This window comes from Arachis hypogaea, chromosome 8, assembly GCF_003086295.3.
Source record: "Arachis hypogaea cultivar Tifrunner chromosome 8, arahy.Tifrunner.gnm2.J5K5, whole genome shotgun sequence".
Lineage (NCBI taxonomy): Eukaryota > Viridiplantae > Streptophyta > Magnoliopsida > Fabales > Fabaceae > Arachis > Arachis hypogaea.
Genome location: NC_092043.1, coordinates 46,011,513 through 46,036,475, shown reverse-complemented (window position 1 = coordinate 46,036,475; position 24,963 = coordinate 46,011,513). Strand labels below are relative to the sequence as shown.

General features: G+C 35.2%; 2 protein-coding genes across 2 annotated transcripts; both read right to left on the bottom strand.

Moving 5' to 3' along the window:
• Positions 1-9,690: 9,690 nt before the first annotated feature.
• Positions 9,691-10,188, bottom strand: LOC112705426 (uncharacterized mitochondrial protein AtMg00810-like). Its single transcript, XM_025756257.2, has 2 exons — positions 10,062-10,188; positions 9,691-9,971 (listed from the first exon to the last, which is right to left on the bottom strand). The coding sequence occupies exons 1-2, from the start codon at positions 10,186-10,188 to the stop codon at positions 9,691-9,693; spliced, it is 408 nt and encodes a 135-aa protein (XP_025612042.2).
• A 3,958-nt stretch (positions 10,189-14,146) lies between these two features.
• Positions 14,147-16,513, bottom strand: LOC112707817 (polyadenylate-binding protein-interacting protein 6). Its single transcript, XM_025759792.2, has 3 exons — positions 16,351-16,513; positions 15,359-15,809; positions 14,147-14,540 (listed from the first exon to the last, which is right to left on the bottom strand). Exons 2-3 carry the CDS (start codon positions 15,752-15,754, stop codon positions 14,376-14,378), a joined length of 561 nt encoding a protein of 186 aa, XP_025615577.1. The 5' UTR covers positions 15,755-15,809; positions 16,351-16,513; the 3' UTR covers positions 14,147-14,375.
• Positions 16,514-24,963: the final 8,450 nt, after the last annotated feature.

Below are 24,963 nucleotides of genomic sequence, written 5' to 3'. Positions count from 1 at the left end.
ATTTCTTTCACGTCATGCCTTCTGTTTGCATGTGTTTGTTTTGTGGGTGGATAGGTTGGTCTGTAGATTCTGGCTTCATATCTCTCCTCCTTAGGGACCGTGTTTTTTGATTTTCCTTTTCTTTTTTTCCTTTTGTAGGTTTCCGCCACTTTTCATTATATAAAGAAAAAATGGCTTCTGTAGATGTTCTTTCTCAGTGGGTTGATGTCACGGTCCTTGGGGAGGAACCCCTGGTCGATGCTGAGTTTATCACTCATCTTCGTACTCATCACAGGCTTTGTACTTCGGAGGAGGACGAGCCAAAATATGAGTTGATAACCCCGGGTCCGGAAGACCGGGTTTGTTTTGGGAGAGTTAATGAGGCCGCCCCTCATTTTTTCTTTATGTATGAATGTATGATCACCCGCTTGGGTGTTTTTCTTCCTTTCTCGGATTTCGAAATATCTGTTTTGCATCACTGTCGAGTTGCCCCTACTCAACTTCACCCCAATTCTTGGGGTTTTCTGAAGATCTATCAGTTTATTAGTCACGCTTTGGACTTTCCGACCTCTTTGAGGATTTTCTTCTTTCTTTTTCATATGACTAAGCCCTTTAGTGGGCTAAACAACAAACAACAATGGGTATCCTTCCGAGCCATACAAGGTCGGAGGATTTTCACCCTTTTTGACGAATCCTTCCATGACTTCAAAAACTATTTTTTCAAAGTGCAAGTTGTAGAGGGTCACCACCCCTTCTTCCTGGATGAGCACTCTTCCCCTCGCTTTCCCCTTTATTGGCTGGAGGCCTCCCCTTGTGAAAAGTATGGTCTAGATGACCTAGACGAGGTGGAGGCGGCCATTGTGGAGTTTTTCCGAGAAGCGTGGGGGAGGGCCCCATACTTGGATACTAGGAAAATCCTCCAGGGGACGCCGACCTTTGTTCGGTCGCAATTAGGTAGTAAATGTATTTTCCTATTTCCGACTTGTTTCTGTTGACTTGAGTGTTACCGACTTGTAACTTTTGTTAGTTGTTTCTCTTGTAGATATGGCAAGGAAAAATGCTCAGGAGTCTTACCAAAGAGTTCAGGAGGCTAAGGCGAAGTCCCGGTGGTGCCAGAGCGATCATCTCTCCTCCTCCTCCTCCTCCTCCTCCTAAGAATGTGGGCACTCCCTCTCAACCCATTATAATTTCTTCTTCAACCTTGTCACGGCCACTCCCTTCTGCCCAACTTCTTCCAGAGCCAGAGAAGAAGAAGCGCAAGACTTCAGAGTCTGGCTCTTCTTTGGATGGTGGGGTTAAGGCGGAAGCTCTCGCATTCGTCCGAAAGAACATCTATCCTTTTATAAACATGGATGATGTTTCTGTTCGAAATCACCTCACCACTCTGGCCGAGGAGAGTTTTAGGGCGGCGGGTGTTTGTGGTAAACTTTTGGACATTTTTGAGAAGACTCCCCTTAGCTCTTTGGGGGAAACCTCGAAGGTTGAAGAGTTAGAGGGGAGGCTCCTTGCTTACCAGGATCATGAGAGGGAGTTGAGGGAGGAGGTGGCTAAACTGAGGGAGGAGAGAGATAGCCTCCGGGAGAAGGAGAGCAAGCTGCAGGCCCAATGTACTATGGAGGCGAATTTGAGGAAGGCAGCACAGGACAGTTACCAAAGTTTATTTCAAGATATTGTGGTTGTGAGGAAGGATTTGCTGAATTCTCGGAACGCGTATGCCGAGTTGGAGGACTCTATCGCTGATGGTGCCGAGGAGTCTTGGAGAATTTTCTTGGAGCAAGTCAGAGTTATCGCTCCCGACTTGGATCTTTCTCCTTTACATCCTGATAAGGTCGTTATTGATGGTGCCATCGTGGATCCTCCTGTCCCCATTTCCGAGTCGGAATTGAAGACTCGGGGGCAGAGGGTTATTGAGTCTCCTCCTCGTTCCAAAGATGCTCCGAGCTCTTCAGTCATTCCTCCGACTTCCTCTTCAGCTTTTCTTCCTGGTCCTGGTGGCGCTCCTCCTGACTCTGGTGGTGGTGATTCGTCTACTCCTCTGAAAAAATGACTTTATTTTTCATGGCTATATGGGGGCTCGGCCTGTGAGTCCCCCCTTTTTTAAACTTATTTATATGTTGTTTGGTGGTTGTGTGAACAATTTGTTTTGGCCTTTTTAGGCCGTAAACAAAATATTTCGGCGAGTACCCTTTTTTGAATAAGGGTTTAAGTTAACAAAATAAATGCCCTTTTTTGGACAAGGGTTTTAAGTTATCTTATGCGTGCATGCTTTTCAATATTTTAACGTCCTTATGATCTTTCCTCTGAAAACCTTTCCTATTGGCTTGTCTTTGTTTTTTCAAGCCTTTTCGTTTAAGGGCTTTTATGCAGCCTTTAAACTTTTCTCAGGTTTTTCAATCTCTTTTCGCTATCCTTTATACTCAACTTTGCTTTAGCGAGTTTTTATGACTTAGGTTATTTTTGTGATGCGTTTTTCATCTACTCGGAATGTTTCCGAGCTTGTTTTACTCGGGTTCTCATTTCGACTTAGGAGTCGGATTGTTCCCGAGTTTTTCACGATCAACTTATACAACCTCTTTACGCCGACTTGTACCTCGTCGTTTTATCCTGACGACCATTTAGGTCGGTTCATGGGATTTTCACGTTTTGTCGAGCTTAAGTCGGCGCGTTTCGTAGAAAAACTTTGAAAAATAAAGAAGGATATTATAAGAGATATTGAAAAAGATCTTTATTAATTGAGGAGGTACCTTCTTGCTACTAAGGGTCTTGATAGCCTATTTTCCCTTAGCCTCTACTATGATGCCTCGTTAAAAACCCTTCTCCAGAAAAAACCCTTTTGGGAAAAAAATCATGAAGTTGGGAAAAGAGTACATCAGGGAGTAGAGTTCGCTTTTAACTGTAGTACCTTTTCATATTACAAGCATGCCACGACCTTGGTAGCTCAGCGCCGTTCAGGTCGGTTACTTTATAATAACCTTTCCCTAACACTTCCTTGATTTTGTATGGTCCCTTCCAATTTGCGGCGAGCTTTCCTTCTCCTGATTTGTTGACTCCAATGTCGTTTCTGATTAGGACCAAGTCATCCGGGGCAAATGTTCTTTGAATGACTTTCTTGTTGTATCTGGTAGTCATCCTTTGTTTCAATGCTGCTTCTCTTATTTGGGCATTTTCTCGGACTTCGGGGAGCAAGTCGAGCTCCTCTTTGTGTCCCCGTACATTTCCGACTTCGTCGTGGAGAATTACCCTTGGGCTTTGCTCATTGATTTCTATTGGAATCATGGCTTCTATACAATAGACTAGTCGGAAAGGTGTTTCTCCTGTGGCGGATTGGGGGGTTGTCCTATAAGCCCATAGCACCTGAGGGAGCTCTTCAGCCCAAGCTCCCTTTGCTTCCTGTAGCCTCTTCTTTAGTCCTTCTAGTATGACTTTGTTGGCTGCCTCAGCTTGCCCATTGGCTTGTGGGTGTTCTACCGAGGTGAACTGATGTTTAGTTTTCATACTGGCTGCTAAGCTTCGGAAGGTAGCGTCGGTGAATTGGGTTCCATTATCCGTAGTAATGGAATAAGGTATCTCATATCTTGTGATGATATTTTTGTAAAGGAACCTGCGACTTCTTTGAGCGGTGATAGTAGCTAATGGTTCTGCTTCTATCCACTTTGTGAAGTAGTCTATTCCCACGATCAAGTATTTGACTTGTCCTGGCGCTTGGGGAAAAGGACCTAACAAATCCATTCCCCATTTTGCAAAAGGCCATGGAGAAGTGATACTAATGAGCTCTTCTGGGGGAGTCACGTGGAAATTTGCATGCATCTGGCACGGTTGACATTTTTTCACAAATTATGTGGCATCTCTCTGCAAGGTCGGCCAATAGAATCCTGCTCGGATTATTTTCTTGGCGAGCGACCTACCTCCGAGATGGTTTCCGCAGATCCCACTATGTACTTCCTCCAACACCTCGGCGGTTCTTGAGGTCGGTACACACTTTAACAATGGTGTTGATATCCCTCTTCTGTAGAGGACATTTCTCACCAAAGTGTAATGTTGTGCTTCCCTTCGGATCTTTTTAGCTTCTTTCTCCTCCTTAGGGAGGATGTCATATTTCAGGTATTCGACTAAGGGATTCATCCATCCGAGGTTTAAACCGTCTACCTCGAGTATCTCTTGCTTATCTTTTGCTACTGAGGGCTCTTGGAGGGTTTCTTGAATCAGGCTTCTCATGTTTCCTCCTGGTTTGGTACTTGCTAATTTGGATAGGGCATCCGCTCTGCTATTTAGATCCCGAGTTATGTGTTTGACCTCGGTTTCTGCAAAGCGCCTAAGGTGCTCCAAGGTTTTTTCCAAGTACCTCTTCATATTAGGGTCCTTCGCCTGATATTCTCCGCTTATTTGGGAGGTTACCACCTGTGAGTCGCTGTATATCATCACCTTTGTGGCACCGACTTCTTCTGCCAACTTTAATCCGGCGATCAAGGCTTCATACTCTGCCTGATTATTTGAAGCCGGAAATTCAAATTTTAAGGAAACCTCTATTTGGGTTCCTCTTTCATCTACTAATATTATGCCTGCACCACTTCCTGTTTTGTTGGAGGATCCGTCTACATAGAGTTCCCATGTAGTCGGTTTGTCCTCTCGATCCCCTGCATATTCTGCAACGAAGTCGGCGAGACATTGGGCTTTAATTGCTGTCCGAGTTTCGTATCTTAAGTCGAACTCGGAGAGCTCTATTGCCCATTGAACCATTCTCCCTGCAACATCCGTCTTTTGGAGGATTTGCTTCATGGGTTGGTTCGTACGGACTCTTATTGTGTGAGCTTGAAAGTAAGGTCGTAGCCTTCGTGAGGCTATCACTAAGGAGTAGGCAAACTTTTCTAGTTTGTGGTACCTTAGTTCAGGGCCTTGTAGGACCTTGCTGATAAAGTAGACCGGGTGTTGTCCGACCTCGTCTACTTTTATCAGGGCTGACGAGACAGCCCTGTTTGCTACGGATAAGTACAGAACGAGGTCTTTTCCAGGTACTGGTCGGGATAGGATAGGAGGTTGGCTTAAAAATCTTTTGAACTCTTGGAACGCCTCCTCGCATTCCGGAGTCCATTCAAATGGGCATCCCTTTCTTAATAAGGAAAATAATGGAAGGGATTTTATTGCCGATCCTGCCAAAAATCTGGAGAGGGCTGCAAGTCGACCATTGAGCTGCTGGACCTCTCTCAAACAAGTCGGACTTTTCATTTCTAGGATGGCTCTACATTTATCGGGATTGGCCTCAATCCCTCTTTGTGTTAGCATGAATCCTAGAAATTTTCCTGCTTCAACCGCGAAGGCGCACTTTGCAGGATTTAGTCTCATCCCGTGCAACCTTATGGTGTCAAAGACTTGTGAGAGGTCGGATAAGAGGTCGACTTCATCCTTGGTTTTTACTAGCATGTCGTCGACGTATACTTCCATTAGGCTCCCCAAGTGGGGAGAAAACACTTTATTCATCAACCTTTGATATGTGGCTCCTGCATTCTTTAATCCGAATGGCATGACCACGTAGCAATAGTTGGCTCGGGGTGTGATGAATGATGTTTTCTCCTGGTCGGGTTCGTACATCGGGATTTGGTTATATCCCGAGTAGGCGCCATGAATGATAAGTATTGGTACCCCGAGCTGGAGTCCACCAGGGTATCAATACTTGGTAGGGGATAAGGGTCCTTAGGACATGCCTTATTCAAGTCGGTATAGTCGACGCACATTCTCCATTTACCATTCTGTTTTTTGACCAGCACTACATTGGCTAGCCATGTTGGGTACTTGACCTCTCTAATAAAGCCGGCCTCCCGGAGCGCCTGTACTTGCTCTTCTACTATTAGGGCTCGCTCTGTGCCGAGCTTGCGTCTTCTTTGTTGTACAGGTCAGGACCCTGGGTAAACCGAGAGCTTGTGGGACATGAGCTTGGGATCAATCCCGGGCATGTCGGAAGCCTTCCAAGCGAAGAGGTCGGAATTAGCTTTTAGGAGTTCAGCCAACCCTTGTTTTAGGGTTTCCCCTAGGTTGGCTACTATGTATGTGTTTTTCCCTTCCTCTCCACCGACTTGTATCTCCTCGGTTTTTCCTCCCGGTTGAGGTCGCAGTTCTTCTCTGGCCCTTGCGTCACCGAGCTCTATAGTGTGGACTTCTTTGCCTTTTCCTCTCAGATTTAGGCTTTCATTGTAGCATTTCCTCGCCAATTTTTGATCTCCTCTCACCGTTGCTATTCCCGCTGAGGTCGGGAATTTCATGCAGAGGTGGGGAGTGGATACCACTGCTCCGAGCCGATTAAGGGTAGTCCTGCCAATTAAGGCATTATAAGCTGACCCTTCATCAATGACTATGAAGTCTATACTCAGAGTCTTTGATTTTTCCCCCTTTCCGAAAGTGGTGTGAAGGGGTAAAAATCCTAGTGGTTTTATTGGCGTGTTCCCTAATCCATATAGGGTGTCGGGGTAGGCTCTCAATTCTTTCTCATCTAACCCAAGCTTGTCGAAAGCAGGTTTGAAGAGAATGTCCGCCGAGCTTCCTTGGTCCACTAGAGTTCGGTGGAGATGGGCATTGGCTAGGATCATAGTTATCACCACGGGATCGTCGTGCCCGGGGATTATCCCTTGCCCATCTTCTTTTGTGAACGAAATAGTGGGGAGGTCGGGTGACTCTTCCCCGACTTGATAGACTCTTTTGAGATGTCTTTTGCGAGAGGATTTAGTGAGCCCCCCTCCCGCAAATCCTCCTGAGATCATATGGATATGTCTCTCTGGAGTCTGCGGCGGTGGGTCTCTTCTATCCATATCTTCTCGCTTTCTCTTTCCGTGATTGTCCGACCTTTCCATGAGATATCTATCGAGCCGACCTTCTCTGGCCAGCTTTTCTATCACATTCTTAAGGTCGTAACAGTCGTTAGTGGAGTGACCGTATATTTTATGGTACTCGCAATAATCGCTGCGGCTCCCCCCTTTTTTATTTTTAATAGGTCTAGGGGGTGACAGCCTTTCAGTGTGGCAAATCTCTCTGTATACATCCACTATAGAAGTTTTTAGAGGAGTATAAGAGTGATATTTCCTGGGCCTCTCGAGACCGAGTTCTTCCTTTTTCTTGGCTTCCCTCTCCCTCTCTTTAATTGAGGGAGGGGGTCCAGATCGCCAACTCAGGTCTCTTAACTTGGCGTTTTCTTCCATATTGATGTACTTTTCAGCTCTTTCTTGTACATCACTTAGAGAAACGGGGTGTCTTTTAGATATGGACTGTGAGAATGGACCTTCTCTGAGCCCATTGACTAACCCCATTATGACTGCCTCTGTGGGCAAGTCTTGGATCTCCAAACAAGCTTTATTGAACCTTTCCATATAGGCTCGTAAAGATTCTCCGACCTCCTGTTTTACTCCCAGGAGGCTCGGTGCGTGCTTCACCTTGTCTTTCTGAATTGAGAACCTCATCAAAAACTTCCTTGAGAGGTCTTCAAAGCTAGTGATCGATCTTGGGGGAAGGCTATCGAACCACTTCATCGCCGCTTTTGATAAAGTGGTCGGGAAGGCTTTGCATCGAGTGGCGTCGGAAGCATCAGTTAGATACATCCGACTTTTGAAGTTGCTTAGATGATGCTTTGGGTCCGTGGTTCCATCGTAGAGGTCCATATCAGGGCTTTTGAAGTTTCTCGGAACTTTTGCCCTCATTATGTCCTCGCTGAAAGGATCGTCTCCGCCCAAGAGTTGTTCTTCTCGTTCGTCGCTGGAGTTGTGATTCTTGAGAGAAGATTCTAGCTGTAAGAGTTTTCTTTCTAACTCCTTTCGCCACTCCATCTCCTCTTTGAGGTACTTTTCAGTTTCCTTTTGCTTCTCCCGCTCTTGCTCTAATTGTTCCAGGCGGCTATGGACTAGTCCCATTAGTTCAGTTACGTGGGATGGTCCGCCTTTTTCTGATTCGTGTTCGTCCGAGAAGTTTGCCTTCGGGTTTTTTACCCCGGAGGTGTCCTCTCTCTGCTGATGGTTGACCTCCTGGTGGAGGATTAAGTCCATGTTGTTATTACCTGTGTCCAGATTCTCTTGTTCGGAATCTGTTTCCACATGGCCGTCTTCATGGGATCTGTCCGCCATCAATGGATGATCTCTCGGGTCCCCGGCAACGGCGCCAATGTTACGGTGGGTAACCGGAGATTAATAGAGTAAATGGTGTAGGATGGCCCAATCGTCCGAAAGATGGTGAGCTCCGAGTTGGCTTGCACGCTGGAGCCTTCTTCCGACTTGTACACGTGAGTGAATGGGGGTGGTACCTGCAAAGACACTCCGATGCCTAAGTTAGCAAGAGTGTGAGCAGGTCTAGAGAGTATTGGGCTTAGAGATACCTGAGGGGTGTCAGTGTATTTATAGTGGTGAGCCAATAACCACCGTTGGAGTAGTGCCGTATCTTTAGGGTGTTAACCGCCCCATTATCTTGGGGAGGTTAAGATATGGCTTTATGAAGCGGTTAGAGAGATTTTAGGGGCGGTTACTCATTTGAATGAGTGTTTATCTGCCAGCTAATCTCACATCCGACTTCTTCAGACCAAGTCGTGGTTGATACCGACTTCTTACGTGAAGGTCGGTACTTAGCTAGGCTTAATCCTTTAGATTAGGCCTTTTATTTGGACCTGGGCCTTTGTCGTTGGGCCAGGGTATGAACAATTATATAATTTAAAATACGTGTAAAATTATTTTAAATTAATAATACATTAAAATTAAATTTATTTAATATATTAAAAATATTAAAAAATTTAATTTTTAATAAATTTTAATAAACTGTTATTTTATATATTCTTAAAATATATTTTTATTACACATGTTGACAAAATAAAAAATAGAAAAGCAAACGCACCCTTAAGTAAAAAAAATAAATAGCCAAGCACATGCAGTTTTGACTAAAACGAAAAAACAAACACACAAAAGCAATTATCTTTTCTTCATTGTTGAATTAATTAACTTTTTATTTTTGTTAGGGTTTTTAAAATAACCAATGTAACATTAATTTTTTAGTCTTATAATTAATTGTTTTTGAGTTCAAATGATAAAAGGTGAACTTCTTTTTATGTTTAAGAAGAAAAAAAATATAAGACACCAAAGAAATTAAACCAAATATCCCAATTCTCTTAAAGAATATTAAAAACAAGAGAATAATTTAAAAAGTGTATTATTGAGTATGTTGACAAAGGTACAACGTACAAGGATATATATAGGTACTAAAAGAATCAAAATAATAAAAATATAAAATCCTACAATAAATATATAGATATGCTATATAAATATAAATTATACTAACTAATTTTAATTGATCCTAATTATATTTTAATATTTCTCTCCCCTCTCAAACTTAAGTAGGAGTTAAAGATATCATTTTGAGTTTGGATACTATAGTCCGAAAATGAGTAGGATGATGAGCCTTCATGAAGATATCAGAAGTCTAATCCAAAGTTCCAACAGGCAACAGCTATGAGATGAACAACATCAATAAGAAGACGTTGCCGGACAAAGTGACAATCAATCTCAATGTGTTTGGTGCATTCATGAAAAACATCATTATAGGCAATCTGAATAGCACTGTGGTTGTCACAAAAAAATCAGTTGGAGACGACTGAGGAGCACTGAAGTCTTCGAGAAGCTAATGAATCGAGACAACCTCAGCACGGTATTCAGCTTCTGTGCTTGATCGAGTAGTGAACGTTTGCTTCTTCGCTCACCAGAAAATGAGAGAGTCACCAAGAAACAAACAATAACCAGTAGTAGAACGATGATCAGTGGGATCATCAACCCAATCAGCATCTGAGTACGTATGAAGGGATAAAGATGAATAGGCAGAAAAATAAAGGTCATGAAATAGAGTGCCTTCGATGTAGTGAAGAATGCGAAGAACTGCCACATAGTAAGTAGTAGGAGGAGCTGATAAGAACTGGTTAAGAACATGAACTAGATAGGCGATGTCTGGTCGTGTGACAGTCAAATAGACGAGACCTCCAACTAATTGTTAATAAAGAGTAGGATTATCCAAAACAGTGTCATCCATAGGAGTAAATCGAACATTAGGCTCAAGAGGAATAGACTCAGTACGACTATCTATAATTCCAGCTCGAGCAACAAGATCCGAAACATACTTAGCTTGAGAGAGATAGATACCGTCATCTGTGATTATGACTTCTAGACCAAGAAAACAACTGAGAGAACCAAGATCTTTCATCTTAAAAGTATGGTAATAAGATGGTTTAAGATCAGAGATACCATCAACATCATCTCCATTAATGATCATGTCATCAACATACAAAAAAAAAACAACACCATGTTCACTTTTACGAATAAAGAGAGCATTCTCATAAGGATTGCAAGTGAAACCGAGATTGCATATAGTGGTACTGAACTTTTCAAACCATTCACGAGGAGCTTGCTTAAGACTATAAAGTACCTTACAAAGGAGACAAACTTTGCTACAAGGACAAGGATATCCTATAGGTGGTTTCATATAGACCTTATTTTTCAAATCCCCATTAAGAAGTGCATTCTTCATATATATCTGACCGAGAGACCATTTCTTGACTGCAACAATTGCAACGAGAGCTCGAACAGATGTGAAACAAGCAACCTGAGAAAAAGTCTCTTCATAATCAATACCATACTCTTGCGTACATCCTTGAGCAACCAATCGTACCTTATAATGGTAAATAGAACTATTAAAGCGAGTCTTGATCTTGTATACCCATCTACTATCCACAACTTCTAGATCAGAAAGAGGATCAACCAAGTCCCAAGTGTGTTATTTTTCAAGTGCTTGGATTTCTTCCTGCATTGCTTGCTGCTGAATTGGATTTGTGGAGGCTTCTCAGAATGACTTAGGTTCATGGTGATAAAGAATAGTAGAAAGACAATGATAATAAAGAAGATGAGGAGGTGGATTTTTTACCCTACAAGAACGATTGGAGGGAGGAGGCATGACAGTAGGAGCAGGATCATCGTCCGGTCTGGAATCATCGGGAGATGGAGAAGGCAGAAGAGTAGGGGGCTGGAGAGGTTGACTTGAGATAAAACCTATGGAATCATCACTAGGAAAAAGATCAACATTGGGGTTAGTAAAAAAATGTTGAATGAGTAGGAGGAATGGACTCAAATGAAGAGAACCTAGAAAACATGTGATGCTCCTAGAATACAACATGAAGAGATATACAAATATGGATAGAGAGAGGATCCCAACAACGATAACCCTTGTCTGTAGTGTCATAACCAAGAAAACAACACATGGGAGCCCGAGGTTTAAGTTTATTATGTTCATGAGGCTGAAGAAGAACAAAACAGACACAACCAAAGACTCGAAGAGAACTATAATTTGGAGAGTATGATAAAAACGCTCAAAGGGAGTAATGTTACCAATGGCAGAAGAAGGAAGTATATTGATAACATGGACAGCAGTAAGAACAGCTTCATCCCAAGTATGCTTAGGATACAAAGAAGAAATAAGCATTGCACGAACAGAGTTAAGAATGTGACGATGTTTGTGTTCAACCTGTCCATTTTGTTGAGATGTACTAGGGCAAGAAAACTTAGACAAAGTACTCTAATTAGCAAGAAAAGTTAAAAGTTTGGAGTCACTGTTTTCCATAGCATTATCATGTCGAAAACTTTAATGACCTTGGAAAACTGAGTTTTAATCATAATGGCAAAATCGAGATCAACAAGTTGACCAACAGAAATAAGATTAAAGTTTAATTTTGGAATATAATAAGTATCAGGGAGATTAAGATGTGACTGTGAAATAAAACCCTTATGTGTCGCATGCAAGAGGGAACCATCAATGGTATTGACAGAAGGTGCATTTGGAGTGGTAGACAAAGATGAGAAAAGATGACGCAAAGGATACATGTGATGAAAGCAACTGAAATCAAAATATCATTTAGAATTACTTGGAATAGTGGAAAAAATAGCAAGAGTATTACCAGAAAAGAAAGAAGTTGCTTAAGAAGGGACTCAATATCGGATAGGGAGACAAGAGATGGGTTGAGTAAACGGAGCTAGTAGATTTATTAGCAGCAGTAGCAGGCACATTCTTAGAGTAGTTAGGACGAAAATGATACTTGTTATGATATGAACATGGTGGGCAAGTAGGACAGGTAGTAATCGCGTATCCCGATAGCTTACAATAATGACAGAACAGGTTGGGACAATTGTAGTTAATGTTACTTTGGAATTTACATTTTTGACATTCAATAGAAGAACAATCAGAGAAAAGATGTCCAAAACGATCACAGTTTCGATAAAATTCATCCTTTCTATCTATGGCAGCAAAGACATATGATTTTTTAATAACACTAGATACAAAGATGAAAGATAAAAAAGAAAACTGTATTGAGTGTATTGACAAATGTATAATGTATAAGTATATATAGGTCTTAGAAGAATCAAAGTAATAAAAGTATAAAATCTTACAATAAATATATAAATATGCTATATAAATATAAATGGTACTAACTAATCTTAATTGATCCTACTTATATTCTAACAAAGAAAAAATAAAAAAATTAGTTACTATTAAAAAAAGGTGATAGAATTCACATAAATTTTTATTTTAAAATTATTATGATTTTATCCTATTCACTTAAAGAATTAAATATTAAATAATACATAGGTAAATCGTAACAAAAGGTATATATTACAGATAAATTGATAAATAAAATATGTAAAGTAACTTGCCCTCTTAAAAGTGAATTTTTCAAAATTTAAACTTGTGTTCTTATTTTAAGAAGAGACCAAATTATTAAAGTTGATAGACAACAATATATAAATTTATTTCAAATACAACTCTGGAACCAAGTGAAATATTTAATCAACTTCAACTAAATTGTTGTAACTGTTTTTCACATTAGGCGCTCCTTTTTATTCTTCTTCGTGTTACTTCTCCTCCTCCTTGTCCCACTAATGTTGTTACTTCTTCTTCTTCTCCTCCTATTTGTTTTTATCTCATTATCTTTTGTTATTGTCGTCGTCACCACACCACACCACACCACACCATCACCTCAATCTCCTCTTCCTCATTTTTTTTTTCATTTGAGTTTTTTGGATCTCCTCCATCATCATCATTGTTATCGTTATTGTCATCGTCGTCATCTTCTTTTTATATGTATAACAGTTCAAATTCAGAATGCACCGAAATTCCTTAATGATGATGACACACAAACGAACTCAGTTCAAAACAAGCTCAGACCAAAATACAATAAAATTAAATCCAGAATGCACAGAAATTACTTAATGATAGTTCAAAACTCCTCCTCCTTCTTCTTCATCATTATTTTCTTCTTCTTTTCTTGTTCATCTTCTTCTTCTTCTTGTTTTACTTTCTCATTATTCTTCTGGTTTTACTCTTTCAACGAGAATAAAAATAAGAAAAAATCAAATAAAGAAGAAGAAGAAATGCATAATACTGAAAAATTACTAGGAAGAGGAGGAAGAAAAGAAAAAAAATACGCAACAATAATAACAACAATAAAAGAATAACGATAGGGAGAAAGCACGCGAAGAGGAAGAAGAACTGCGAAAAAGAAAGAGTAGAAACACGAAAAAAAAGGAAGAGGAGGAGAAACGCAAAAACGTTCACGTAATTAAAGCATGTATTTACGCTTTCACTAATAAAATTAATTTTTATTAGATTTAGACCAAGTTAGATTTGATTGCCAAAAAAAATTTGAATGTGTGGCACGACTCTTTTATTTCTTCTTGTAATTGTAACTGATTCTCAATACCTTTTATTACCAAGATAAATATGGGTTCAATAAACTATATTTTTGTTCTTAACTATACACTTTTGCTGCAAAAAAATTCTTTAAAATGAAAAGAATAGTAATATATATTCTATGCAGATAACTAATTTTGGTATATACCTAATAGGACAGAAAAAAATAAGGATTTGATTATGAAGTGATCAATAAGGCACAATAGCATACTTCAAAATTTAAATTTTCTTTTTCGTACAACAAATCTTCCATTGCAAAATCTCCAAGGTATGCTCACAAGCTACAATGCTTTAACAAGCCAGCTAACCAAATCCCAAATATTTTTTTTTTAAAATCACCTTTTGGATCAATTTTTTTTCTTTTCTTGTACCATTTTTGGCATGTCATACAAGTAAAAGCTGCAGAGTCACACACACTTCAATGTGTAACAACTAACAAATCAAAATAAAGAAACATTTTTCAATCCATACTCCATAGTCCATAGGGGGTAAAAAGAAACCAAGATGCAGCTGAGAAACTATACAAACACCACCCAAAAATAAAAAAAGAAAACAAATTATGTATGTGAGAGGCTGCTTCAACCTAAGGTAAAACTTTACCCTATTTTACACACCAATTTGAGCAAAAGATTCGTTTTTCTTTTTATGTAATTTCATAATGTATTGGCAGATAAATGGGATGAAGAAGTTGAAGTGCTAGCTTCAGCTGCTACATTCTTCAGTTTCAATGATGCAGAATCAGAAGCTGATCCAGATTCCGATACATCGCCAATATCCAGCGTCTCCGGAAGACTTCCAGAGGACTCGACACCATCGAACTGCAAAGTGGGTAAACAATTACCCCTTAGAATATGTATCACGGAGACATAATATGAATATAATTTGGTTATACTATTTAATGGATTAGTCACACAAAAAAAAATACTATTTAATGAATTTGGGAAATTATATCAACTCAGACAAACAGGTATGAAACAGACAGGTCAAACATCAATAGGTAGGAAAACTTCGAATTGACTCGATTTGTTTGGTTTCTGTTTTCATTTTTTGTTTCTATTTTGATTTCCTATTTCTATTTCGAATATTTTTGTTTTCAAGATTTTGTGAAAGAAGTGCATACAAAAGCAAAAGTAAAGAGAGGATTGTATTATTTTCACTTTTTTTTCCTTCACTCTGAAAACAAAACATTAGAAGTGATATCAGAAAATGAAACCGGAAACCAAACAAACTCTGAACTACTTGCAAGAAAATAAGACCAACCATTAAAACAATTGAACTTGAAACCAAATGAAGTACTTATAATAATTCAAAGGGGAAATAAATGGAATTCAAACTTTCCAATATTCAAAACATTCTACCTAGGAATCTCAAATAACTTGTTGAGATTTAATGTACAAAAGGTGAACAAGCATATATCAATTATTTGTTTTCCTCCGCGATTAAATTCCAACTGCAAATACTCTTGCCACAATCAGTGATTCAACATTTGCAAAAAATCACACAAATTTGAGTAGCATGGAGTACATAATTAGGTAAACTGTGAATATAAAATTTCTAGAACAATGAAACAATCAATCAACAAACCAAACAACTTTGCCATCGGTGGACTACAAAATTTAAAGCCAAAAAGCATTACCTTAAGTTCAAGTTGGTTCAGCATTTCAACAGCAGCATCGATGTCACACTCATTTACCATATAGACATCTCTAAGGGATTCTTCAGATATACCCGGGAACTGCATTCTAAGATATTCAACATCCATATCAGGATCATAATCCGCGAACTGGTTATCTACAAAACCTGCCGGCACCGAGCCATAAGAACTAGATGCAGGGTTGTTGATATTCCCTTGGAAAGTTTCGACAACCGGTTTAGAAGCCAAAGCGCTCGAGTGAAACTGATGGTGTTGATTCTGTGCAGCATGATAAGGAGGACTCTGAAATGGATCAGCAGTTGCATCATGTGACTCTCTTTTAGAGAGTGGAACATAGGATGCTGCATATGGATTCAAAGAAGACACTATTTGCTTCATTGAACTTGATTCGAATAAAACACAAAAACAATCTCCTTCTACTTCTTCTTCTTGCCTTTATACACACACATAAAGAACAAAGAACCATAGAATTAGACAATAAATCCCCAGGACTTCAATAGAAAATCTAAATCCACCAGAGAGATTCAATCAATCTAACAGGTTCTACCAGCTTCAATGATAAAATGAATTCATGAAAGAAAAAAAAATGAAATTAAAATTTTTTAATTCCCTTTTTCACCAAGACAACAACTGTTTCAAGTTCAAGTGATGGCAAAAAGAATCTTTAGAAAATTAAAAAAGAATCTGGATCATAATATTTACTAACATGCTAACTAGTCACTACTAAGAGTCTAAAACCCAAATCTTCAACTTTCCCAATTTCCCTTTACAAGAGAAATAACAAATTATGAGATGATCAAGAAAATTAAACAACCCTGAAGAATAAAAATTGAAAAGTTTGCAACTTTTCGTCCCTTTTCGCAATTGGGTCTCAAAAAAGATTAGAACTTTCATCGGAAAAGAAAACAAAAACGGCAAAAAAAAGAAAACAGTAAAGAAATTATGATTGATATGAAGAGAGAAAGAGAACGAACCAGTTGAATGGGAAAGGGCGATGAGTGATGATTGAGATCGGTGAGACGGAGAGAGTCAGAGGGAAGAAGTGTAGAACAAATAATTGTGTGATCAATTTGGTGGAAAATCAATCACTCACTCCTAACTTAACAGTGCAAATAAATGATATATATATTATTTGTGAATATATATTTTAAGACAAGCAAAATTTAAGAATATATATTTTAAGGGTTTTTTTTTTGTTGTGACCGAAATAAATTAAATAAAGAAAAACAAAACAAACAAAATAAATGAATTTCTTAAATAGAGGGATAGTTTCGTTTAAGACTACTCTTAAACTCTTCTTAAGGTGAAGGAAGTTCCACATGAAAAAGTTGTAACTTTATCGTCATCTTTGTTATAGTATCTGCTACCGTGTTTGCATCTCTCATAATCAAATGAAAATCAACACGCTAATTCCAATGCATGATATCTCTTATTTTGAGTACCAATGGATCAATAACCCAAAACCATCTTAAGTAACAAGATTAAATGCTTCCACACAATCCATCTCACAAATAACATCTCGTTGATCCACATTCCAAGTTAAGAGATATCATCTCCAAATAGCAAATAATTTTTCTTAAAGAATACTATTACTCTCAATCATTCCCAAACACCCCATTTGCCAACTCCCATTACAATCTTTAATAACAGAAGCAAAACCAACACTTATCACCTGAACCAAAATAACTAGCATCACAATTAATTTTAAAAGTACCAATGAATAGGGAATTCCAAAAACCATTTAGAGTTGAGGGAAGAGACATACCTTGTAATTCAAAAATATTCCTAAACTCCTTTTTCTGAAGTTAATGCCAGGCAAATTACTTTTTCCGGAGGCCAAGTTTCATGAGGATTAAAAATGTCATTATTCCTTACTCGCCATATCCACCAAAGTCCCGAAAAGAACTTGAACGGATATTCTCTGCTATAATACAAGAATCAGTTCTTCAAATCCAAAGGATGATAAGAAATATCCAACCTAGACAAGCTGAGCTTTTGGACAATCTCGAATACAATGTAAAATCGATTCCTGGTTAGAAAGACATTTTGGACACCTATCCGATGACGACATCCCTCTTCTAAAGCGAAAACTTGCAGTAGGAAGAGCCTCCTTAAGACACAACCAAGCCAAAAACTTGTGCTTTTTCGGAACAAGCTGACGCCAAAGTCAAAGTCAATTCTCCCACTCCTCCCAACCAAACAGCTGCTTACACAACCACAAGTAACCATTGCGTGAGTCATAGACTTTGGCAGCAAACCCACATCAATACTAACCTACTTCCGGACCTGCTTGTTCATCTGGATTGTAAGAGAGAATATTACCTTTTAGATTTTGAGATAAAGGAGAATAAAGAGTATCCAAATGCCACCTACCAACCGACCAAATATACTGTATCCGGAGATTTGAATAAGAAATGTGAACATAATACATCTCATTAGATAGCCGTCCTTCTCTCCTCCAGCTAGAAAACCAAAAATTTTGGTTCAAATCTCCAATACAACAAACAAACCCATCCTTCAACACTTCCCAAGTCTTACAAAGACTCCTCTAAATGGGAGAGTCCTTGTTCTTAAGATAACTAAAACAGTCATGTAGAGGTTATCGGTATTGACATCCAACAATTGGACCCATAATTTGTTTGGCTGCTAGAAAAAAGTCCAAACTAGTTTTCCAAAAAGAGTAATATTTACACAATAAGGATCTCTAATCCCCAAATCTCCATATTTTTTTTTGGAGTAACCAGTACCTTCCAACTAACAAGATTCAATCCTCTTCCATCAACTTGTCCCTTCCAAAGAAAATTTCTCATCATAGACTCCAATTATATCTATTTTTAGATTTTTTAGATGACTATTCACGCATTTAATATAAAAGGTAGTTATTTATTCTGATACAATATTACGTAATTGAATACAAATATTTTATACTGATAATGTATCAAAATTAAATTCATACTAGTATTTTTACCCTAATAACATAATGAGAACATAAATCTTTTAAAATTACGTCGATCCTGACCTTATAGATTATGGTACAAAAAATTTATGGTATTAAACTACTTTTACGAGAAGGTCGTGAGTGGCAAAAGTCTACGACGGCTAAGAAGATCATGGTCTCTGTGGATAAAAAAATAAATAATAAAATTTTTAATTATTATTTTCGTATAAATGAGTTTAATTTTTTAATAATAATTAATTTTAACATTTGTTATCTAAAATTTGAAAAAAAATTAACATGTATATTTTTATATTTGATTAGGTATTAAGATTTGCTTTGTACAAATAGAAATAATTAATTGTTATACTTGCTATTTAAAAATAATATTTTTTATATATAAAAATATAATTAAATATTAGCATAAAAGAAATTTATATTGATAATTATAAAATTAATTCAAATTTATTTTTTTAAAAGAATTGAATTTTGATTTTAACTTTTAATCACAACATTAATATTTTCTCTAAATTATATGTAATAAATATTTAAAAAAAAATGAAAATATAGATTAAAAAGATAAATAATAAAAATTTAAACGATAATTATTTGTACTGACGTTATGTAATTAAATGTACATATTAAATTATTTTACACTGATAATATATTAAAATTAAATTCATATTTTAAATCCAGCCAAATATAATTTATTGATTTTGATAAAAAAATAAAAAATAAAATAAAAAATCTATATAACAGTCCGGACGTATTGTATTTGGAATTTTTTAATTATTGATAAAATAATTAAATAATATTAAATATAATAAATATCTAACTATGAATATTACATAAATAAAATTATTGGCTTCTGACTTTTTTGGATATTAATATCAATTAGTATTAACTATTAAATTTGATTTTATTTTGTTTTCAAAAAAGAAAAAAATACTAGAATAAATAATTATTTTAGCATTCGAAATATTCTAATTTTAATAAAATAGATTATAATTTTTTTTTTTGACAAAATGAATTCTAAAATATATATTTAGGGCAAAATAACTCTAACATTAGCGTTTATCTAAATAAGCCCAACCATTTTGTTCGCATTGGATGTGCCTCGTTTTATGAAATATTAGATTTTATTAAATAAAAATAAAAAATATTATAAAAAATAGTATTGATAAATTTATAAATATAGAATACATTAAAGTAAATACTAAATTGGTATTCGAAAAGATTTTGACATTGACAAAATAATACCTGATTTTTCTTATTAATAAGATAGTGTCTAAATAATTTTAAAATTTGATAAGAGTACCATTAAATTCGTTAGAACACATCTTCGATGAGAATGATGTTGAACTAGTCATCGTATTTTACTCAAATGGCAACCTTGTTAATGTACATACCTAGTTAGAATTATTAATTAAACAACTCAATCCAACTTGAAAAAATCAAAACACCAAACAACCCGCTTCTGAACCCTAATTCCATCCCTCAACGCACTCTCTCGACTATGAGTTCTCCCAAACCTAGAAAATCCCCCCTAAACCCTAATCCGACGAAGGATCTCTCTTTCTAACGCATTAAGTTTACTCTAATTTTTCCAAATCTCCCTCCTCAACGCACTCTTTCAGAACCATAATGACAAAAACAAAATAACAATATCAAAATTCATATACAAATCTAAATTTAATCAAGTAATCAATTTTAATATCAAAACCACAACATTCATTTAAAAATCAGAATGAAAATGATAAATAGAGAAAGATAAATTGATTCTCTAAGAGAATGAAAATCAGATAAAGATGAAATAACAAATTATAATCCACCATTATTCAGGGACTATTGATTCATCAGACTATCAGAGATCTGGTCTGTAAGTTTAGGGATACGCTTGTCAACTTTTAAAATTATTCAGGGACTATTTTGTCAATAAAAAAATTAGGTACTATTTTGTTAGTGCTAGAATCTTTTGAATACCAATTTGATATTTACCTCATTAGTATATATACACATAAATACATTTTAATAAATATTTTTAAAAAGATAAGTGTAATCTTTTGTTTTAAAATAAATAAATATAAAGACCAAAATAATATTTAAGGCAAGTTACTCAAATAAAATAGTTACAAATCTATAATATCATATTACAACCTTTTCAAACTAAAAAAACAATTGCAACATTTACACATCTATGTAAACCGCTACTAGTACTAGCGGTTTCTAGATCAACGTAAATCGTTACTGGTAGCCGTAATTTATGTTCAAAATGGTACATACAAAAACCGTTATAGACAGTAGCAATTTATGTAAGGTTTATGAAAAAATGTTGATATACGTAATCTATAGGAGATTCTAGCGGTTTACGTGAAGCTAATTTTCTTATATATAAGTACAAGGTAACTGGGAAGAAGTAGAAATATTTAAAAATCCAATTAATGAAACATAAATTAAAATATTATCTTTGACAATTTAAGGTGAAAAAAGAGAATTTATTAAATAAATAAGAACTTTATTAGATGCAAATAAGGGGATTAATGTGGATCGGATGATAAAATTTCGATTTAATTCGCACTAAAATATAAATAAATATAATTTAAATTTTAAAATTTTTAAAATTTAAAAATTAATTCAGTTTTTAAATAAATAAAATTTAAATTACAAAACTTTCAAAATTTTAAAAATCACTACCAAACTTGTAATATTCAGTATTGTCTATTTAAATTTAATTTTTAGATTAAAAAAATAAATAATAAAACTTGCTATATGAGTACATATGAAAATTATTTATATAAATTTGAGAGATGATAATATTATTTTTAAGAGACATATGAAAATAAAGTATTTTTTTATTTAATTTGATCAAACTAACAAGAGGCATGATAAAAATAAGTGACATAAGTTTAATGTAATTGAAAAAAATCTCATTCACTAAACTCAACTAAAATTTTTAGTAACTCACGCACGCTTAATCTCATCTTACTTAACTTACTCTAACATCATTTAATTTTTACATCTATTAAATTAACACAATAAATTTTAATCACATACTTTATTTAATAAATTTAACCACTGATTTAACAAAACTCCTAACAAATGCTAAAGTCACAAATTAATATATAAAAATAAAATAACCATGCTAATAATAAATCTGATGATAACGACTGCAAGGTCTCTTTAAAGTGGTGGTGAAAGAGGCGAAAATGACGATAATGTGAATGGCAACAATGGCGGAAGATGCAGCGGGGACAACAGTAGCAGCAGAATCGACGACGACGTATAGTAACAGCTCCAGCGGGTGCTCCAAGTGGTGGTGACGACGACGAGCTCTCGATAGTGACGACGGTGACAATTCGACAACTTGGGAGAGAGAAGACCAGGAGAGAGAGAGAGAAATCATTCTCACAAGTAAGGGGAAAGGGTTTCGCGTTTAAATTTTAACCTAATTTTACCGTCAAATTTTTTCCAACGGTAAATCACCAAAACGACACGTTTCATTAAATCGTGATACCGACGGAATATACTGATGAAAAATTCGACGGTAATATTGGCACCAGTGAATTATATTTTCGCACCAATAATTACCATCAGTTTTAGCGATGAAAATTTTTTTTCGACGGTAATCTTTTATAGCAACGAATTTCTCCTCTTTTTCGTCAGAAAATTAGACGATAAATTCATCGGTACAAGCTGACATTAAATCCGACGATATTTAACAATTTTTTTTATAGTGCAATTACTAAAATGTCATTTTTTTTTTTGCAGATTTTTGTTTATAAGTTTTTTCAGTATGGTCTTCTTCAATATGATCTTTATACTATAATCTATGTTGGACTACTCGTTCTCTTTGTCTAGTCAATAAACAAAAAGCTAATTAAAAAAAAAACAAAGTCATTCTTATTCCAAAATAATTTATATTATACGGTTCAATATATGGTTTCTATTTAATGAGTAAAAAAAAGTAATAACAATAAAAAAAGTAGTAATAATATATAAGAAAATGACAGATAGATTTCTGTCTTTTTAAATGTTTGACAAATACACCTAATAAATTTTAAATACAAAAAGTCTCTGACTTTAATAAATAGAGGACAATTTAATCTTTTCATTTATTTGTCTCTCATACACTAAACAGAATTGGCTGACGTGGTTAAAACGGTGTCCAGGTATCTGTTACGGTGCCACGCTGGAAAAGGAATAAAGTTCGAATGATAAATAGGTCCTTGTTGATAAAAACAACGGCATTTTGCAAATAAAGTTTGAAAGACAAATAGGTTCTTGAGAATTTAGTTCATTATGCTTCTATTATGTGAATTTAGTTTATAAAATTATGCTTGCATTTTAAAATCTAGTTAACTTGTTGTATTTTGCAATTTAGATTATTTGTATTAAAATTGCAGAAATTGGGCTTGTTCTGTTTCTACTTTTTTTTTCTTAAATTGCATTAGTTCAATTTTCTCACATTAGTTAGCATCAGTTAGAATTAGTGCATTTGTGTATTATATTAGAATTTATTAAATTGCATTAGTTCAGTTTTTATCATACCAGTGGCATTAGTTAGCATGAGTTCATTTATGCATCAAGTTAGCATTAGTTCACTTGTGCATCATTCATGTATTAAGTTAGCATTAGTGCATTTGTGTATTATATTAGAATTTGTTAAATTACATTAGTTCAGTTTTCTCATACCAATAGCATTAGTTAGCATTAGTTCATTTATGCATCAAGAGTGCACCAGTTCACTTGTGCATCATTTATGTATTAAGTTTGTATTAGTGCATTCGTGTATTATATTAAAATTTGATAAACTGCATTAGTTCAGTTTTCTCATACCAGTGGCATTAGTTAGCGTTAGTTCATTTATGCATCAATAGTGCATTTGTTCACTTGTTCATTATTTGTGTATTAGAATTTGTTATATCAAAGTCCTATTTGTCCTTCGAACTTTATTTGCAAAACGACGTCGTTTTCATCAGCAAGGACCTATTTGTCATTCGAACTGTATTCCCTTTCTAGTATGGCACCGTAACAGACATCTGGACATCGTTTCAACCACGTCAGCCAGTTCTATTTAGTGTATAAGAGGCAAGTAGACCGAATGATTAAATTATCCTTTGTTTGTTAAAGTTAGAGCTTTTTTTGTATTTAAATTTTGTTAGAGATGTATTTATCAAAAATTTAAAAAGTTAGGACCTATTTATCCTTTTTCCTAATATATATGTAGTGCCTTTGTTACTATAAGGCAACAAAATTTTCTCACTATGGTATATTTTTAAGTGAGAAATTTCGGATGCAATATATTAGATAAAAAATATTATTATATAAAGAAATAATTAATTATATGTTGATGTCTCCGTATATTTATTATATGATCTTTATTATTTGATAGTTTAGTTATTTTAATTATTTCTAAAATTTTCAATTGACACTGAAAAAAGAGTGTAGAAATAGTTACAAAGACAATTTAAATTGGCCGAAAATGACGTATGAAGTGTAATGGTCAGTTGACATAAAAAATTTATAAATAAGTCTTAGACTAATATTGTAAAGGAGTTCTACTCTTTAGGAGAGCATTTAGAAATCCAAAACGCTTTTAGCCCATTGACATCGCAGAATAAAAATTAAAAATTTTAAATAATTTCTCTAAATTCAAAGTTTAAACACTTGTAATGTATTTTTTTCAGTTTTTATTAATAAAATTTATCTACTTTTATATATTTTTCTCTTTTATGTTTATTTTTTCTTTTTCATCCTTTCTTTAATTTTTGTTTGTTTTAATTTCTACAATTTATTTTACCTATAATACCTCACATTTCTTTATTTTATTTGCTAATTTCATTCTTTTTAATTTCTATTGACATTACAATTGGAGTTTTTAATTTTGATATTGGGTTTATAGAAGTGTTTTTCAATAAGGTGAATTCTATGATACTTATGATATGGTGCCTAACTTTTGTTTAATTTATTTGATATGGTAAATTTTGAATATTTAATAATTTTTTATTTTTATACTTTTAAAATTGAATATTAATTTTTAACCCACAAATATTTGTAGGCACCATAGCAATCACCTTTCAATAATGTGAAAATTTGGTGTGTTTTTTTTTTTGTATGGAGATTACAAATCTAACCTTTTGATTTGTCAAGTAACACAAAACCTATCCTCCGATTTGTGAAGTAACACAAATCCTATCCTTCGATTTGTGAACTTTAATTTTTTAAAATTTTTAAAATACAAAACCTACTTTTCGAGTTGTGATTATTTTCATATTAAATTAAAACACACCACTCATTCATAATCGAAAATAAGACAACAATAATTTTTATATAAAAAAATTACATTAAAATACCCATATTTTTTTAACATATAATAAAATTCGAGTAAAATAATTACATTAGCTAATAATTTAGTATGAGTTTCTTTTTCTCAAGTTAAAAAAATTGATAATATAATAACTCATGAATTAACTCAAGAAAAAATATATATAGACAATAAAAATATTAAACAATATAAATAATAGATATATCGAATATTCATTTCACTGAGTGTACGAATGATTATTGACTCATCTTTACCCTGCCCAGAAAAAAAAAAGTTATTTTCTAAAAATAAGGAAAAAAGAAATAAAACAAGAAATAGGAGCATGAC